Consider the following 20242-nt stretch of genomic DNA (forward strand, 5'->3'; position numbering starts at 1 on the left):
CCAACCTTAAGACCAGTGGCTTTCAGGGACTCCGCTAGGCCATCAGTGCCAGACTGACATGCTAAGGTATTCAGCCTTGTGGACAGCAGCTGCCAGGCTCTTAGCTTCTCCAGTGTAAAGACCATCATTGTTGAGTAGCCCGGGTGCTACTGTATAAGCCAGTCTAATAAATATCCTTTTGAATATGTATCTGTTCTATCTGCTTGGCTCCCCTAGAGAACCCTAAAGCAGTAACTTGTCTCTGAGTTTTCTAAAAAAGGAAGATAGCAGGGCTTAGAGCTAGGTATGTAGATGACAGCCATCCTGAATTCGACTCTTTCCCAAACAGGCTGCACTAAGAATCCCCTGGAAAGCTTGTTAAAAATAAACGCATCTGCCATTATCCCAGATCAACTTAAATAGACTCTCAGAACAGAGCCAAGTAATCTGTATTTTTACCCAGGTTGTCCAGGTAATTCCAAGCATTTGACGGGTGATGCTGAAAGAGCCACCTGGGCTGCTTCTGTTCCCATCCCACACTCCAGATGGGCAAAAATCTCGTGGGAAGGAACCAAGGTGACCAGAGGAAATGATGTCCCAGTTGCCTCTCTGGAGGAAGGTTACTTTCCAGCCTAGCACAGGAAAGAAAGGTGGGGGAGGGGGATGAAGAGTGAAAAGGGGCCGTGTGGATTTGACTTCTAAAATATCTAGGCGCTTCTCTCTCACCTAAGATCCTGCCTTGTCTTTATCTGTGGCTTCCCCTCAGGTCCCATCACTGCCCACATTCCTGGATCCTGAAAACTCTTCCTAGCACAGACCAGGAACCTCTCCTGTCGGACGTGAGCCTGTAGAGATAGAACAGCCTCAAAGAGATGTTGCATCCTGGGGTTTCGGGGTCAAGTGGTCTTCCTGCTTGCTTCTGAGCTTAGAGTTCAAATGAAGGCTCTGTGGGTAACTGAAGGTTTGATGGGGCTGGAAACCTTGGTGGGAAAAAGCTAGGGAAGGAAACATCTGTCTTGAAAACAAAGGAGATTAATGGGACCTGCCCCTACCTGGTCTGTGACTAGAGACACTGAGGTAGCCTGGGAAGAAGCAAGGCTGGCAGGAAGTTAGATGAGGAAGGAATTGTTACTGTTCTCAGGACTCCAGAGACCCACGCCCACCTGGTCTTCTGCCTTTAGCTGCTGGCCTCATCCTAGCCCACTATCCCACCTGAACCCTAACACAAACACGGAGGTCTAGGGGTTTACATCCTAGAACCGCTTTGGGTCCCTGAGCCAGACTGCATGTAAACAGTGCAGAAAGGGCACAGAGACCAATGGGTGTCAGGCTGAGATTCGAGTGTCTGCTTAAGTATTCCAGTCCTTAATGTGAAAGTCTTGACTCCTCAGGAAACCTGGTTACTGTTTGACAGGCCCATGGAGGCTCAGAAGCAGAGGGTTTCTACGCTCGTACCTGGGTGTAAGGAGTGGGGCAGAGAGCGTGACTGATGCTAACGCTAACAACGAGACAGACCAAGTCCCTAGAGCGAGTGAGAGAGGAGCCGTGTGCATTGCTACCTCTCTCAGCCTCACTTCCAGCAGGTCCACTACCTGTCTGGGGCGGGTACCTGGGGCCATTCTGGGGTAGACGTCTTAGGTGTTGCAAGAGTCTGGAAATCCCCGTATTGGAATAGCCACATTCGCTTCAGCTCTGTGCCCGCCTGCTCCTGTCTCCTCGGGGCCTCCAGGGCAGCAGATGCTCCCTCTGAGTTTGGCAGACAAGAGCCAAGGGGAGGGTATGGTGGGAATTTCAGCTCAAAGGTTGAGCTAATCCTGGAAGAGGCTTTGGGGTATGCCAGGACCCATGGGTCTGCATATTCCACCAGGGTCAAAAGGCCTGGGTGTTTTGGTGCTCCTGGGTTCCCGGCCGAGCACTGAGTGAGCCATCCCAGGAATAAGGTACCTCATGGACAAAAGCCGATGGTGGCTGTGCCAGCGAGAGCCACTGAGTCCCTGAAGCTGTGAAAGTCGTACGCCCAGCATAGAGGTGTATGTTACCCAGTGTGCAACTGTTCAGGTTGGGTTTGGAATTAGATGGATGCCCAGAATGGTGTTGATCTGAGATCAGATTAGAATAGGGTTATGGCCAGCACAGGGAAGGATCCTGCTGATGTTAGTGTGGGGTTTTGAACTGGGTTGTGATTCTTGCTGTTAAAGGCTGGCATATGTTGGATTGGTCTTTTGAAGACAGAATGGAGTCGGGCACTGAATTTGGGTTTGAGGTTAGGATCGGCCAAGGAGTTTACATTGTATGTTGGAGGTTGGTTCTGAACTTCTAAGACAATTCAGGGAGGGATATATGGTTATGTGCAATTCTGCTCTGATATGGGGAGAGTCTGCTGGGCTGCTTTCTAGGTTCCCTGTGTGAGGCTGTAAGTCTCTCCAGAGCTATCCAAGCAGGGCAGGTGGCCATCCAGGTCCAAGGGAGAAGGAACACCAAAGCCTTCTGTGCTCATTTGGCCATTCAAGCACCTTGTTGGCATTTACCACACCACCCTTCTCTTTCTGGGAATGAGGCTGGAGTTTGATTAGGAGTATGGCTGTAAGGCTGGGCTTGCAGTGGGATTGCAGCTAACATTAAAGCTTGCCATAGAGCTATAAAAGGAACCATGCCTGTGCCAGGGCCCCCTTCTGGGGCACCTGGGACTTTGATGGTTCCCTAAGGGTGACTTGGATCAGGCATGTCTGCCTAGTTTGTTGTTCCCTTTTACCTGCTATGTCAGACTGTAGGGGGTCAGTAGTCTGCAGGCATGGGACCCTGGGTAAACTGAGGCTTTTCATGTGATGTGTGGTAGGTGGGGTTCTAAAGAGGGTCGTGAACTCACACCTGACTTTGGTAGATCTTAAAAGAGAGTCTGTCCCTGAGAACAGTTTCTGGCATGCACCTATCTTTGCCATAATTAACTTCTGAACATTCTCAAGTATTGGGGTCACTGGTGTTCTGAATTTTTCCCTATAGAACTCAAGAGCAAATCAAAAGCCTTCATATGTGAGGCTAGTGCTCTGCCACTGGGCAAGACCCTCCTTTTGTGGATATTTAAGACCTGACCAAGTTGTTGAGATCAGGATATACACATGAATCCAAGGCTATCCCATTAACGACAGGCAATAGGATAGAAGTTACAAACCAGATTTAAAGGAGGGAGAAGGGTCAGCATGGTGGAATGCCATTAATTCCAGTTCTCTGGAGGTAGAGGCAGGTAGATCTCTTTGAGTTAGAGGTTGACCTGCCTACAGAGTTAGTTCCGAGTCAGCTAGGGCTACATAGTGAGACCTGGTCTCAGCAGAAAGGAAGGAGGGATCAGAAGAAAGCTAGAGGCTTACTGGGGGAGAGGTGCTTAAAGGATGGGGTTGGACAGCATTTAGATCCATGTGACTGGCTATATAGTTTTGTATGTAAGCCTGTCTTTTTGTCTGCATGACTGTCTTGCCTGTGTCTGCTCCAACATGTCAGATTTGGGGTATTGTCTATGGAGGTGCATTTTCTAGACAAGATTTTTCACGGTCTGGTTCAGTTTTGAGTGGTGTGGTTGACTTTGTCATATGAACCTGTGTGATTGGGTCTCTGTTTCCATGTGAGTCTGCTTCAGCCTCTCCTTTTGACACCCCACCCCCGTCCCCCCTGACACACCCCAGCTGCCAGAGCGATTTACCGCAAATAATGGCTTCCCTTCCCGCTGTCTGGATTCCCACGGGTCAGGCTGCCTGCCCAGGCCCCCGGCCCTCTGGCCTCTGAAGCAGGCCTGACCTTGGAAGTGCTACACTCTGGAAATCCCCCATGCTCCTTGCCTGGGCAGGGGCTGAGAGATGTGTGGAGAGGGAGAAGGCAAGAAGGGCAGCAGTTGGCAGCGCCCACCCTCTGGAAACAAGATCTTTCCCGATTCTTTCCCCGGCTTCCTTTCTCCCCATGCTCTTTTCCCAACCATGTGCGCAGGGCCCAGACTTCAGTCTCTGGGTATGAGAAGAGACAGTGTTCTGCATGCCCAGTCCTACTAGGCACAGTTCTGTCCTGTGTCCCGGCATCTGTGTGCGGTAAGAACTCTTGTTTACACATGCCTCAACGTTGTCTTCATTTCTTTCTTCTCCTTGTGGTGGACAAAGGGACCATTTTTGTTCTTTGTCTGTCCAGTTGGAGATTAGGCCCTAGGGGGTTGGCACAGTAGGGACCAGAGCACAGCAGTTACTGAGTAGCAGTGTATTTATTGTAGCCACACCCATTGATTCTCATAACTCCTCCAAGACCCACTGTTGGGAGCCGCCCCTACATTCGCCGTCACAAGATGGCGCTGACATCCTGTGTTCTAAGTGGTAAACAAATAATCTGCGCATGTGCCTAGGGTGGTTCTCCGCCCCATGTACTCTGCCTTTCCCGTGACGCCAACTCGGCCATGGGCTGCAGCCAATCAGGGAGTGATGCGTCCGAGGCAAAAGATAACTCTCCTAAATAAGGACGGGGTTTTCCGCCCTCCTCTCTCTCTGCGCGCCGCGCGCTCTTTCCGCCATTCTCTCTCTGCGCCCTGGCGCGCTGCACTCTTGCTCCTAAAGATGTAGCAAGAGGGGGGCTTTCGTTTTGGGGGCTTGGGGCTTGTGCTCTGGCCCATAAAGATGTAACCAATAAAGCTTTGCCGCAGAAGATTCTGGTTTGTTGTGTTCTTCCTGGCCGGGCGTGAGAACGCGGTGTTTAAGAATTGGTGCCGAATTCCGGGACGAGAAAAACTCGGGACGAGAGTTTACCATCACCGGCGCAAGGAAGATCCCTCATTCCGGAACCAGAACTGCGGGTCACGGTTATAAAGGTTCCCGTGGAACAGACTGTTGAGAAGGATCCAGTCTGGATTCAGAACTCCTCAGCTGGGGAACGGCGGTAACCCGTAAGTATAGCTTTACAAGGTAAGTCTGGCCTTGAACTTTCTAACGAGATTTAAGACAGTCTATCAGAAGTAAAGTGGAAAATAGCTTTACAAGGTAAGTCTGGCCTTAAACTTTCTAAGAAAAGTCAAGACAGTCTATCAGAAGTAAAGTGGGAAATGGCTTTACAAGGTATGTTTGGCCTTAAATTTTTTCTAGTGTTAGGAGCCCTTTTGTTCCTTTTCACATGTTATCAAGTGATTAAGATAGGGCTAAAAATTCTAGAGGAAATTCAGGACAATCTATCAGAAGTAAAGTGGGGAGAGAGAGTAGGAACAAAGAGAAAATATGGTACACAAAATAAGTATACAGGCCTTTCCAAGGGTCTTAAACCCGAGGAAAAGTTTAGGTCAGGTAAGAATACCTGGGGAGAGATTAGAAGAAAGGAGAAGGAAAAAGAAAAGAAAAAAGATCAATCAGCGGAGGTTTCTAGGAGAAGGAGCCTATACTCATCACTAGGTGAGCTCAGGGAGCCAGTTCTTAGTAGTTCTGAATCAGATGAAAAGGCTATTAGGGCCTGGAAGGCGCTCTCCCGAGCAGGTGAAGCCACTGCACAACTTAATAAAGATCATCCAGGGACCTCAGGAGTCATCCTCAGATTTTGTGGCCAGAATGACAGAGGCAGGCTCTTGCAGCCTACAAGGTCTTATTGTCCACCCTGGAGTTGTAGATCAGGATTATAAAGGGGAACTTCAGGTTCTCTGTTCTTGTCCTCAAGTTGTCTTTTCTATATCACAAGGGGATAGAATAGCTCAACTAATAATTTTGCCAAGCCTACATGGCTGTTTTTTCTTCCTCTGGTATTCCTAGAGCTGCCAGAGAGATCGGTTCTACTGGAAATGATTCTGATTACTTAATAATGCCTTTAGATTGTTGTCAAATTTTATCTACTCACGTAGGGGTAAACCCTCGTGGCGTCAGGCCATTACAGGTCTGACAAATGGATGTCACGCATATTTCCTCCTTTGAGAGAAATCAATATTTACATGTTTAGATAAGAAGAGATCACCTCCATACCTTAAATGATTTTCAAAAGCTGTTGGGAGATATTAATTGGCTCAGACCTTTTTTAGAGATTCCTTCCGCTAAGTTAAGGCCTTTGTTTGGTATTTTAGAAGGAGATCCTCATATCTCCTCCCCTAGGGCTCTTACTCTAGCTGCTAACCAGGCCTTACAAAAAGTGGAAAAAGCCTTACAGAATGCACAATTACAACGTATTGAGGATTCACAGCCTTTCAGTTTGTGTGTCTTTAAGACAGCACAATTGCCAACCGCAGTTTTGTGGCAGAATGGGCCATTGTTGTGGATCCATCCAAACGTATCCCCAGCTAAAATAATAGATTGGTATCCTGATGCAATTGCACAGCTTGCCCTTAAAGGCCTAAAAGCAGCAATCACCCATTTTGGGCGAAGTCCATATCTTTTAATTGTACCTTATACCGCTGCACAGGTTCAAACCTTGGCAGCCACATCTAATGATTGGGCAGTTTTAGTTACCTCCTTTTCAGGAAAAATAGATAACCATTATCCAAAGCATCCAATTTTACAGTTTGCCCAAAATCAATCTGTTGTGTTTCCACAAATAACAGTAAGAAACCCACTTAAAAATGGGATTGTGGTATATACTGATGGATCAAAAACTGGCATAGGTGCCTATGTGACTAATGGTAAAGTGGTATCCAAACAATATAATGAAAATTCACCTCAAGTGGTAGAATGTTTAGTGGTTTTAGAAGTTTTAAAAACCTTTTTAGAACCCCTTAATATTGTGTCAGATTCCTGTTATGTGGTTAATGCAGTAAATCTTTTAGAAGTGGCTGGAGTGATTAAGCCTTCCAGTAGAGTTGCCAATATTTTTCAGCAGATACAATTAGTTTTGTTATCTAGAAGATCTCCTGTTTATATTACTCATGTTAGAGCCCATTCAGGCCTACCTGGCCCCATGGCTCTGGGAAACGATTTGGCAGATAAGGCCACTAAAGTGGTGGCTGCTGCCCTATCATCCCCGGTAGAGGCTGCAAGAAATTTTCATAATAATTTTCATGTGACGGCTGAAACATTACGCAGTCGTTTCTCCCTGACAAGAAGCCCGTGACATTGTTACTCAATGTCAAAGCTGCTGTGAGTTCTTGCCAGTTCCTCATGTGGGAATTAACCCACGCGGTATTCGACCTCTACAGGTCTGGCAAATGGATGTTACACATGTTTCTTCCTTTAGAAAACTTCAATATCTCCATGTGTCCATTGACACATGCTCTGGCATCATGTTTGCTTCTCCTTTAACCGGAGAAAAAGCCTCACATGTGATTCAACATTGCCTTGAAGCATGGAGTGCTTGGGGGAAACCCAAACTCCTTAAGACTGATAATGGACCAGCTTATACATCTCAAAAATTCCAGCAGTTCTGCCGTCAGATGGACGTGACCCACCTGACTGGACTTCCATACAACCCTCAAGGACAGGGTATTGTTGAGCGTGCGCATCGCACCCTCAAATCCTATCTATTAAAACAGAAGGGGGGAATCGAGACTCTACCCCGAGTACCAAGAGTGTCTGTGTCTATGGCACTCTTTACACTCAATTTTTTAAATATTGATGCTCATGGCCATACTGCGGCTGAACGTCATTGTTCAGAGCCAGATAGGCCCAATGAGATGGTTAAATGGAAAAATGTCCTTGATAATAAATGGTATGGCCCGGATCCTATCTTGATAAGATCCAGGGGAGCTATCTGTGTTTTCCCACAGAATGAAGACAACCCATTTTGGATACCAGAAAGACTCACCCGAAAAATCCAGACTGACCAAGGGAATACTGATGTCCCTCGTCTTGGTGATGTCCAGGGCGTCAATAATAGAGAGCAGCGTTGGGGGATAATGTCGACATTTCCACTCCTAATGACGGTGATGTATAATGCTCAAGTATTCCCCTGCTTTTTTACCATTAACTGGGAACTGGGTTTGGCCTTGATTCAGACAGCCTTGGCTCTGTCTGGACAGGTCCAGATGACTGACACCATTAACACTTTGTCAGCCTCAGTGACTACAGTCATAGATAAACAGGTCTCAGCTAATGTCAAGATACAGGGTGGCCTCATGCTGGTTAATCAACTCATAGATCTTGTCCAGGTACAACTAGATGTATTATGGCAAATAGCTCAGCTGGGATGTGAACAAAAGTTTCCAGGATTGTGTGTTACTTCCATTCAGTATGAAAAATTTACTAGGGCAGCTAATTTGTCAAAAAGTCTTTTTCAGTATATGTTACAGAATTGGACGGCTGAATTTGAACAGATCCCTCGGGAATTGAGACTTCAGGTCAACTCCACGCGCTTGGACCTGTCCCTGACCAAAGGATTACCCAATTGGATCTCCTCAGCATTTCCCTTCTTTAAAGAATGGGTGGGATTGATATTATTTGGAGATACACTTTGCTGTAGATTAGTGTTGCTTCTTTGGTTGGTCTGTAAGCTTAAGGCCCAAACTAGGAGAGACAAGGTGGTTATTGCCCAGGCACTTGCAGTACTAGAACACGGTGCTTCCCCTGATTTATGGTTATATATGCTTAGGCAATAGGTCGCTGGCCACTCAGCTCTTGCACCCCCACGAGGCTAGTCTCATTGCACGGAATAGAGTGAGTGTGCTTCAGCAGCCCGAGAGAGTTGCACGGCTAAGCACTGCAGTAGAAGGGCTCTGCGGCATATGAGCCTATTCTAGGGAGACATGTCATCTTTCAAGAAGGTTGAGTGTCCAAGTGTCCTTCTCTCCAGGCAAAACGACACGGGAGCAGGTCAGGGTTGCTCTGGGTAAAAGCCTGTGAGCCTAAGAGCTAATCCTGTACATGGCTCCTTTACCTGCACACTGGGGATTTGACCTCTATCTCCACTCTCATTAATATGGGTGGCCTATTGCTCCTATTTAAAAGGAAAGGGGGAGATGTTGGGAGCCGCCCCTACATTCGCCGTCACAAGATGGCGCTGACATCCTGTGTTCTAAGTGGTAAACAAATAATCTGCGCATGTGCCTAGGGTGGTTCTCCGCCCCATGTACTCTGCCTTTCCCGTGACGCCAACTCGGCCATGGGCTGCAGCCAATCAGGGAGTGATGCGTCCGAGGCAAAAGATAACTCTCCTAAATAAGGACGGGGTTTTCCGCCCTCCTCTCTCTCTGCGCGCCGCGCGCTCTTTCCGCCATTCTTTCTCTGCGCCCTGGCGCGCTGCACTCTTGCTCCTAAAGATGTAGCAAGAGGGGGGCTTTCGTTTTGGGGGCTTGGGGCTTGTGCTCTGGCCCATAAAGATGTAACCAATAAAGCTTTGCCGCAGAAGATTCTGGTTTGTTGTGTTCTTCCTGGCCGGGCGTGAGAACGCGTTGTTTAAGAACCCACCCAAGATCTGTACCCATCCCTGCCCCCTCCCAACCTCATGTCTCCTTTAAATCTATTTTATATCCCATTGAGTGCAATTTGTGCAGCCCATGAGCTAAGGATTATGGAGCCACCCGTTGGAATTTAGTGACTTACCAAGGTCCATGCCCTTAAAGAAAACTTATTCTTCCCTTCCTAGGAGCCATCAACTGCCAATAACTCTTGAGCTAGGAGCGGGGCCTCATGTCTTCCAGGCTATTTTGAAATGTTCTTCTTGAGAGCCAAAAGGGAATGTTCTAGAAGGTCAGTGCCGTTTATCATGTCAGGAAGTGCTAGAGTGACCTTCACAGTTCTAATCAAGCACTGATATATTCTTGCCATCTACCACTAAATCTAGGCTGTAAATTCTTTTTTATTTCTTCTTCTTTTTTTTTTTTGTTTTTGTTTTTGTTTTTGTTTTTCAAGATAGGGTTTCCTGGTTGTCCTGGAACTCACTCTGAAGACCAGGCTGGCCTTGAACTCAGAAATCTGCCTGCCTCTGACTCCCAAGTGCTGGGATTAAAGGCAGGCGCCACTTGAATTTGTGCTTTCGTGAGGCTTTTGCTTCTTCAGAGTTTCCCTCTCTTAAGTCTGAGGGAAGGGAATGGATGGGGCTGTGCTGGGATTGTGGGAAGGGTTGGGGAGGCTCCATCCTCCATCGGCATCCTGCTGAATCATAGTCTCGGCCTCTGTCTTCTAGCTCACTTCTCTGCTGAGAACTCAGGATCCCGAAAGTCTCTGTTGCAGTTCATCTCCCCAGCCCTTTGCTGTGGGAGGTGGGTCAGCAGCATGAGCCCATGATGGATTGTGACAGGCAGGAGCCTGTGGGGAGCTTTCGGAAGGACCTGCTCCACCCTAAACCAGGATGTGTGCACAGTAACCCACCTTCCTACCTTGGGCCACCATGACATTTGAGTCAATTCCCTTTATTACTCCCTGGCCCCGGACTCCTCCAGCTGTGGCTCTCTGCCCAGCTCCCACCAGGCAGAGGATGTGCCTGTCACAAGACCTCCTTTCCATTTTGAAGATGCTTCAGGAAAACACCTGGGAGAATGTTGGCTCAGCAGGCATGGTCTTGTGCTCTCTGCCCTCTGGACCAACTAAGGCCCGGGCTTCCTTCCTTTATGTGCAGGGTCATCTACCACTCAAAGTGGGGACATGCCCATGTTTTTACCATGTGGGCTTTCTGCTGTGGACATGTCATACCAAACAAATGTGTTCTGCTGGAGTTAGTAAGCCTTGTGTCTGCTTCTTATTGGTTTGATGAGTTGGCTTCTGAAGATAGATTTTCTTAAGATCAAGAGCGTCCTCTTACCCCTGACACCATATCATCACTAAGCCTAGCATTAGAGTTCTTGGCCTCTCTGTGTCATGTTGGAAGGGTGAAGCAGCAGTTGCAGCAGCAGCACATTCTGAGGGCTCTTTGGTGGCCACTAAGCATCAATGAGAATATTTTGTGGACCCCAAAACAAAAAGTCTCTCCCTTAGAGTATGGTCTATGACCCTGAAGGATGAATGAGAACCTAGGGAGGCCTCACTCCCCTACTCCCTGGGTCTCTCCTCAGACAGCACTGCTCCCTGATCCTCTGCTGAGCGCTCGGGTGCTCTGAGGCTCTGGGCACTCAGTACTGGATTCGTTCTTGCGGCTCCTATGTTCCATGAACACCTGCTTCAGAGGCACCAACAGCAACTTCAACTTACCTGGGCTCTTATGCTGCTACCAGATGTTTGTGCCTAATAGAAACTTCTACGCTAACTTAGAGAGCCCTTCTCTGCCTTCATTCTTTCCTTAGCTTGACTCTCCTGGGAAGCCATTGTCCCTTCCTAGATTCCTCCCCCTCCCAGCCCCCAGTCATTGACAACACACTAACTGATGGCACACGAGGGGCTCCCATTAATTTTGTGTTCTATTTGTGGGAGCAAAGCCTGTTCTTTCTCTTTTGTCTCTCTCTTCCCTTCCTGTCACTTCCTACTCTCTCTCTCTCTCTCCTTCTCTCTCTCTCTCTCTCTCTCTCTCTCTCTCTCTCTCTCTCTCTCTCTCTCTCTCACCGTCTTCCTTTCTCAGCCCCCAAATATTGGACTTTTTAGGCATAACCCTCCATACCTGGCTCCACTTTTTTTCTCTTGATACTTTCCCATCATGTCTGTGTGGTTCACTCACCCAAGGCTGTTCTTCTCCAGGCTGTGAATAATCTTTCTGCAGCTAAATCAGATGTCTGCACCTCACACGGCAGACATGCCATTCATCACTTTCTTCTTGAAAAATCATCCTCTTTTCACTTCCAGGGTGACAGAGTCTTCTGTTGTTTTTGCTACCACAGGGGCTACTATGTTTCAATGTTTTTTCTGTGTATTAGCTTCTCCTCTAGATTCAGGCTTATACCCCCACCCCACTTCTAGGGACCACATGCAAGGCCTGTCACAGGCAAACTCTCTACTGCTACACTGTACCCCAGTCCTTCAGTTTCTTAAGGTAAAAGCACCTTAAGTCCCAGTCCTTCTATGTCTCCATTTTCACTCACTCCCTGGATAGCCTTGCCTGGAATCACTGTTCTGTTGCTGAGATTACAGCACACTGTCTAGGTGACCTAGCTGAATTTCTGCCTGCCTTACCCAGTCTTGTCTTTGAGGAGTAAGGTGGGACATGATTGTGTTCCTACTGGAAGGTAACTTCTTGTGAATATAAAGCTACCAACCATTGAAAGAAGGAGTGTGTGTGTGTGTGTGTGTGTGTATGTGTCAGTATGTGTGTATGTGTGTATGTTTGTATATGTGTGTGTATATATGTATGTATATGTGTGTGTGTATATATGTATGTATATGTGTGTATCTGTGTGTGTATCTGTGTCTATGTGTGTGTCTATGTGTGTATGTGGGTGTATGTGTGTGGGTATGTATGTGTGTATATGTGTATGTATGTATGTATGTATGTATATGTTTGGGGGGGGAAGAAGGGGGTAGGTGTTGTTTTCTGCTGTTGTTTCTGGTACTCACTGTAAGGCAGGAATGCTTGACTGAGATGATGTAGTAGACTGTCTGATGGTGAGGAGGCTGAGAGATACCTTTTTGTGAGAATCACCCCAGGTAGGTTGCAGGAAATCTAAGTTGTAAACCTGAGGCTCCAGGGGGAGAAGTGATGACCCTCAAGTACCTTTCTGGAATCTTTCTGACATCAGATGAGGACCTTCCTGGCTTTTTGTTTGTTTGTTTTTTGTTTTTGTTTTTTTCTGGCATCAGAACCAGGATTTGGTAGCCTATACCTCTTGTTACCGGGTTTATCTACACAGCCTGTCTTCACCTTGGTGTTTTCTTTCATCTAAGTGTTTTTCCCTGTTTCCCCCGTTCCTCTCTTGCACCGTGGATGACCACATCTTGGATTCTAGGGGTCATCAATCCCAGAAACGGGGAGACAGGAGAGCGTTGGTTAGTGGGCCTTTGTGAGGTACAAGCCCATGGCTGATACTCGGGGCGGGAGAAATTGTTTTGGGGGAAAACAATTTCTTTGTTTGCTTTGTGCACCTGACCTACTAGGTTCTCACATCTGTGTGATCTCCCTCTGACTCTGGAGTGATAGGACAGGGAGGACCTGCAGATCACCCAGGCAGGTCCCGTTGGGTGGATGGGAAAGTACTCTTCTTGAAGAGCTGGATCTGATTAGAATAGGAGTCACACTAAACTGTCACACAGTTTACATCTGCCTAGACAGATCTCTAAAGTATGGGCACCTCCTGTTTTGGTTAGCCATTTAAAAATTGACAGTAATGGAGCTAGAGAGATGACTCAGTGGTTAAGAGCACTGGCTGCTCTTCCAGAGTTCCCCGACTCAGTCCCCAGCACCTACATGGCAGCTCACAACTGTGTATAACTCCTGTTCCAGGAGATCTGACACCCTCACACCAACGCACATAAAACAAAATAAATATTAAAACAAAAAGAAAAATTCACAGCAAAAGACATTTCCCTTTGAAAGGGCATTACCTGCTTATAAGCTCAAGTCAGGGGCAATACCCACTTATAAACTGTAAAACACTCCCACTTGTTGACCTGTTGATTTCCACTGGGTTTTTATACAAGACTTTCTAAGTGATGTTTGGATAAACTCAGTGTCTTTGAGTAAATTTCTACCGAGTCTCATTGCATTTAGAAATGCAGATCTAAGACGGGTGTGATGGTGCATGACTTTAATCCCAGCACTTGGGAGTCAGAGGCAGGCGGATTTCTTAGTTTGAGGCCAGCCTGGTCTACCAAGTGAGTTCCAGGACAGCCAGGGCTACACAGAGAAACCCTGTCTCTGTTAAAAAAAAAAAAAAAGAAAGAAAGAAATGCAGATCTAACCACTGAGTGTGGTAGTTTAATGATTTTAATCCCAGTACTGGGGAGGCAGACCCAGGAGAAACTCTGAGTTTGAGGCCAGCCTATTCTACCCAGTGAGTTCCAGGGCAGCCAGAGCTATCAATAAAACCCCATTGAGAGAGAGAGAGAGAGAGAGAGAGAGAGAGAGAGAGAGAGAGAGAGATGAAAAATGGACAAAATGCTGTGTATAATGAAAGCAATCCAGCCTATGGGCTTTTATGAATGGCTGTGTACACACGTGTTCTGTATGCATGCCTACATTTATCCTTACATTTTTATGTTTGCACTGTACTAATGGTGTTATAGATCAGTGAGTGTCTGTGTAAGTTAAAACAATTAAATCAGCCCTAAATGGGGCCTGGAGAGATGGCTCAGTGGTTAAGGGCACTGGCTGTACTTCTAGAGGACCTGGGTTCTGTTCCCAGCACCTACACAGCAGCTTACAACTGACTGACTCCAGCTCCAGGGGCTCTGATGCCCAATGTGGGAACCAGATACTCATATGGTACATATACATATATGTAAGCAAACACATATACATAGAAACTTTTTTTAAGTTAAAAAAAAATCAGCCCTAAGTGCTATTTGGTTCATATGATTTTGGTAAATCTTTGACACTGTTAATTTAAACTTATTGGTAAGATAAAAATGAAAGATGTTCTGAAAATTAATATGTCTCCACTTTAGTTGCTAAGCCAATAAAGATATTTGCTTTCTTTACTGAGTCTCAAAAGAATGTTTATTTGTTTAAAATCATCATTTTCTAGCTCTGGCTAAATACACACTTACTATTTTAGGTTATTATACTATATTTTATATTCCTTATCTAGTATCTAGATATGCATATACATCTGCAGGCTTCACATGCTATGTGTCTGAGCTTCATCCAGACATTACACAAAAGTCTGAATAGAAGATTAGGCTGCCGGGTGTGGTGGCACACGCCTTTAATCCCAGCACTTGGGAGGCAGAGGCAGGCGGATTTCTGAGTTCGAGGCCAGCCTGGTCTACAGAGTGAGTTCCAGGACAGCCAGGGCTACACAGAGAGACCCTGTCTCGAAAAAACAAACCAAAAAAAAAAAAAAAGATTAGGCTCTGCAAGGAAATCAGTAAGTGCCGTACTCTGCGTGGTGTGCATGGCATTTAAAGCTTAAATACAGAATCACCAATAAAACTCTTGGCATTTCTGTTGCTTGTGTTTGGTACCATTCAGAAACAGAACACATCCGTTAGAAGATCCTGCTTTATCTGGTTAAAACCTGATCTTTGTTTTCTTTTTTTTTTTTCTCTCAAATTTTTTTTGAAGATTATTTAGTACATGTGTGTGTTTTGTCGGCGTGGATGGTTGCATACCATGTGCACGCTGATGTCCCTGGAGGCCAGAAAAGGGCACCGGATTCTCTGAAACCGAAGTTACAGGTGGCTGTGAGGCAACATGTGGGTTGTGGGAACTGCACCCAAGTCCTCTGGAAGGGCAAGCTGGTACTTTCAACCACTAAACCCTGAAACCATCTCCCCAGCCCTGAGACCTGGCCTTTATCTGCTTGCTCTAATCATTTTTGCCACAGTGTGTATGTATGAGATGAAGCTGTGTATCAGGTGAATATACTATAATCATTCCTACTCTTTTCTAAACGTATGTGTAAAGATAATCTATATAGACCCACCAGAGGAAAAAACCCTAAAGGATCTTCTGGACCAGGATACTAAATTCTACATTAAAGGTAAAAACTAAGCTTATATAAGACCTGTGAATCTTCGATACTTCTGGTTACTGGAGTCCTTTTATGTAGACTGTATTTATGTCCACAAGCCTCCTAAAATGCTGGTTAGGGAAATACCGAGCCAGTGGCCTCCAGACTGAAATTGTATTAGTAGCTTTTTCAGGCTTATGTTTGTGTGCTCTGGGTTGCGTTATGCTCATCTCTGTGTGTGCTACTGCAGTGATGAGCAGCAGAGGGCGTGCAAATAGGCTCAAGTCTGCGTGCATCCCTGATTGTAGAGATAACAGGATTGGCTGGTGAGTTGGATGTGAACTCTCAGGTGAAAAAGTCAAGGATGGCACTATTGTCTATGGCCAAACTACTGGAGAGATGGGGAAGCCATTGGACTCTGTAAGAAACACTGACTGGAGCAGTTGTTACAGGTGAGCATTGGGGTGGGGGACTCAGTTCATCTCTGCAGAGTTGGAGGTGAATAATGGGATTGAGTAGGCAATCTGGATATATAAGAAGGACTAAACCAAGTTCAGAAGATCTGTCATGGCAAAGCCCATGTCTTGTGTTTAGCATAGTCTCTGACATAAGAGACAAGCATCCGGCCCACAGTTCACATATTTGTTGAGTACAAGGTCTTTCTCAAAGCCATGCTTCCAGAGACCTCACCCTCATCCGAGTACTTCGTCCTGTGTCAGGGCTCCGTACTCTATGGCTTTGATGATCCTAAATCGAAGCGATGGCTGGACTATGTCACTAATGACATTATGATGCACTGGCAGCCATCGTCCCAAGGAATCTCTGAAGTTAAAAAAATCCAGGGAGCCGTTAGATGCCAGCCAGGAGGAATCCATTCCTGGGACAAGTTGTCGTACTTTTCGGCCTCAGCCGGTGCATGTGACAGTTGGGAAATAGTCACCATCAGAGCTGAGTACATTTGGCCTCATGATGGTATAGATGAGAAGGTAGGATCATGGGCAAAGGCAGTGTTTTGGGGAAGGAGGAAGATAGTCTCTGTGAACCTTTGTTGTTGAGACAGGACCTTACTGTGCAGCCCTGGCTGGCCTTGAACTCATTAGGTAGGCCAGGTGGGCCTCAAACTCACCCATCAGCCTGTGTCTGCCTTGCAAGTGCTGGAATTAAAGGCCCACACTACTACACTGGGCACCTAGTTTCTTCTAGATTGATTGGTGCTAACCATTCAGAATGTTCATGCATAAATAGGACTCAGTAATCCTGGTGGTGACAGGATGTAGGGAAAGGTCCCAAACCGTGAAGAATCTTTTTTGATGGTTCTCTGCCGTCACTAATTTCTTTTACTTCTTTTTCATTCCAGCCCTTGACTTTCATAATTAAATTGAGAACATCACAATTTTTCCCTTATCGCTTTACCTTTGGCCCCAAAATATGAGCCAGGCAGAGTTTGGTGAAGGAACTCAAGCCTGATCTTTATCTTTATTGTATAATACACGAGAGACTTCCTTTCTGGTCAAGTGTTTAATTCACATTCTAGGTTGGGGTAAGGAAAACTGACTTGTCTGAAGTAAGTTCAAGTCTCCTTCCCAGGATGAGGGCATTTTTATTTCCTTCATACCTTCTCTTAATAATGTACAGCAGAGACAAAGACGACAGACAACTCATTCGGAGATAGAAAATACATTTTGGGTAGTGCAGTCCCTACCTGTTCATCAAAGAAAATGACAATGCTGTGCTCTTAAAGGGATACAGAGGTTGGGGAGCCTAGAAACTGTCACCATGCAGGGCGGTCTCCAATACCAGAAGAGCATTTCTGAAGTAAACCCTGGGAGCTAGGGTAGGTTTCTGTGGTGAGTGGCATAAGCCAACCTAGGACAGTGCCGAGGGCAATGGCGGGAGTTGCCTAATATTGAGACAGAGCCAAGCTGCCGGGAGCGAGGCCCGGAGCTTACTGTCTACAATATGGGGAGAAGTTAATAAGGAGGCCATCACTGACTTCTCAGAGGACGAAAACTGGGCCTTGGGCCCTCTGGAGTCCTCTGGCTTAGTTTTCTTGGTGGGGCTCTTGGCATGAGGCAGACCCCTATCAACATTTTCTTTACTGTTTAAGAGACCGTGGATGGCTCCGTGTGTGCTTTGCTCTTCATCTTGGGGTTAATATATTGAAAAAAGAATTTCAGGTTCTGGGACAATGGATTCCTCGCTTTGACTGTCTTCCATGTCCTGCTCAGAGTCTGTCTCCATGAAGACTTCTGGAGGTGGGTCTGGGAACTGGAGCTCAGGGGACTCCCGGGGACTGTGTGGACAGGCATCCTCAAGATGAAAGGTGTGACCCTGTTGTGAGGAGCCCTGGAGTGGTCTGTGCAGGAGCCTCTTCTCCTGCTCTCCATCCTGGCGTGTCTTTTGACTGACCAGGGAAAACCCAAGACCTGCGTCCCCTTCTCCAAGGTCCCCCACGACTTTGGATTTCTCTAGGTTGAACCTTTTCCCTCCAGCTTCCATGTCAACACAGACTTGGGTCTTATCCCTTTGGGATTGCGAGGCCTTGGAGCTCTGCTGGGCAGAACTATGGGGCACTGCTTTGGAAGGAGGAGGCCTTTGCGCCTGACACACATCCTGTACTGCAGAAGCTGGCTGTTTTTTAGGGTGGACCCCTTTTGCATTTGGGGCTGGCAGAGATGGGCATGCGACAGGCTGTTCCTGAAGCAGTGTGCTCTCTGACATGTGTAGACTTCTGAGAAATTCCTGGATGGATTCGCTCTCTAGGTCGGCTGTACCCAGCTCCTTGTATTCTCTCTTTTCCTTTTCAGAAATCCCAAACTGCATTGCTAGGATCTTTTTTTTCAGGTGGAAATTCAGTTTGGCCAAGATATGTGTGTTTATTGGGTAGGGTCTGCATGGGGGAGGCTGACTCTCTGCAGGCACCTTCTCTGTCCTTCTGTCCGCCTCTGCTCCAGGCTGGAACTCTTCTGCAGTGTCCGCAGACACCCCACTGTCATCCTGAGCGCAGGGCTCAAGTGGGGTTATTTGAGTCAGAGCATTTGATGGGCTTTTGACAGCTTTGGGCATCTTCTCTCTGAGTCTAGGTTGGCTAGTGACTGCTGGGGATGCAGGCCTAGAGAGAGCTACACAGTAAAGGGCAGGCAGGCCTGACAGGAAGGCCAGATACTTATGATGTAAAGTTGTCTCCAGTTTCTTAATGGTTTCCTTAGGCAGGGATTGGGGCTTCTTACAGTGTTCAAAGAGAGTACCAGATAAGGTTTGTGTCTCCTGGCTGAGGGTCTTTGGTTTCCAGGGAACAACTTTGTGAAGTAAGTCAGGGTCACTTTTACTTTCTGCCTGTAACTTCCTGCATTGGCCTTGTGGAATCCAAGGGAAGGGAGCCACTGTTGCTAAGCTTCCAGGAATTTTGCATTCCCAAGATTTCCAGACTTGGGCCGGGACCTTGCCCTCCCGGATCTGTTCACATTTGGAATCAACATGGCTTTTCAACATTTCCCTTGTCTTGGCAAACAAGTGTGGCATGGGGATTGTCCCTTTTGCCTGCTGTGAGTGAGAACATGTCACCAGGCCCATTGGCCTCTGGTTTCCCGGGCTGTGAGATGCTCACATTGGGTAAGCTACTGCTGCCACAGGGCAGGGACTGCGGGTCTGTTGAGGAGAGCAGCATATTCATGGAGCGCTGGATCCTCTGGGGCAGCCCCCAGCGGAGGTGAATCAGATGCTTCTGCAGGTGGAATTCCAGCAGCCTTCCTGCGTGCTCTGGGAAGATGTCCCTGGTGGGATGTAAAAAGGGCTTCCTTGCCAAGGAAGTTTTTACTGTCTTAGCCTCACTGGGTGCTTCACACAGCATTCGGCGCTGGTTTTGGAGGAGGAGAGCTGGCAGGCCCCACTGAAGCTTGCTGAGTTGTTTCTTTAGGAGGTGGCGTTCCAGTGCTTCACACTCAGCCAGCGACAGGAACGGGACAGTAATCTGTGCTCCTTCACGCTCACAGGGAGTCTTGCCATTCAGAGAGGTCGGGGAAGAGGGAAAGGCTGACTTACATGGTGTTTTGGGTAAGAAAAGGCCCGAGAGTACCCCTGAGGGCTGAGCATCTGTGGAGGGCTTAGACATATCCTTTTTCTTGCAGGTACCTTGAGAACTCAAGGAAGTAACATCCAAGGACTCACTGTGAAGGGATGGAAAGGTCCCAAACCGTGAAGAATCTTTTTTGATGGTTCTCTGCCGTCACTAATTTCTTTTACTTCTTTTTCATTCCAGCCCTTGACTTTCATAATTAAATTGAGAACATCACAATTTTTCCCTTATCGCTTCACCTTTGGCCCCAAAATATGAGCCAGGCAGAGTTTGGTGAAGGAACTCAAGCCTGATCTTTATCTTTATTGTATAATACACGAGAGACTTCCTTTCTGGTCAAGTGTTTAATTCACATTCTAGGTTGGGGTAAGGAAAACTGACTTGTCTGAAGTAAGTTCAAGTCTCCTTCCCAGGATGAGGGCATTTTTATTTCCTTCATACCTTCTCTTAATAATGTACAGCAGAGACAAAGACGACAGACAACTCATTCGGAGATAGAAAATACATTTTGGGTAGTGCAGTCCCTACCTGTTCATCAAAGAAAATGACAATGCTGTGCTCTTAAAGGGATACAGAGGTTGGGGAGCCTAGAAACTGTCACCATGCAGGGCGGTCTCCAATACCAGAAGAGCATTTCTGAAGTAAACCCTGGGAGCTAGGGTAGGTTTCTGTGGTGAGTGGCATAAGCCAACCTAGGACAGTGCCGAGGGCAATGGCGGGAGTTGCCTAATATTGAGACAGAGCCAAGCTGCCGGGAGCGAGGCCGGAGCTTACTGTCTACAATATGGGGA

General features: G+C 46.9%; 1 protein-coding gene across 2 annotated transcripts; it reads right to left on the reverse strand.

Annotated features, from left to right (window-relative positions):
• Positions 1–3238: 3238 nt before the first annotated feature.
• Positions 3239–19681, reverse strand: LOC115489314 (protein FAM205A-2-like). Of its 2 annotated transcripts, XM_030251646.1 has the most exons (2): positions 17663–19681; positions 3239–3294 (listed from the first exon to the last, which is right to left on the reverse strand). In XM_030251646.1, exons 1-2 carry the CDS (start codon positions 18947–18949, stop codon positions 3271–3273), a joined length of 1311 nt encoding a protein of 436 aa, XP_030107506.1. In that variant the 5' UTR covers positions 18950–19681; the 3' UTR covers positions 3239–3270. The 2 variants fall into 2 exon arrangements, with proteins under 2 accessions (XP_030107506.1, XP_030107505.1); XM_030251645.1 differs by lacking the exon at positions 3239–3294 and having other exon boundaries at positions 17321–19681.
• Between the last annotated feature and the right edge of the window lie 561 nt (positions 19682–20242).

The sequence above is a fragment of the Mus musculus genome (assembly GCF_000001635.26).
Source record: "Mus musculus strain C57BL/6J chromosome 4 unlocalized genomic contig, GRCm38.p6 C57BL/6J MMCHR4UN_CTG3".
NCBI lineage: Eukaryota > Metazoa > Chordata > Mammalia > Rodentia > Muridae > Mus > Mus musculus.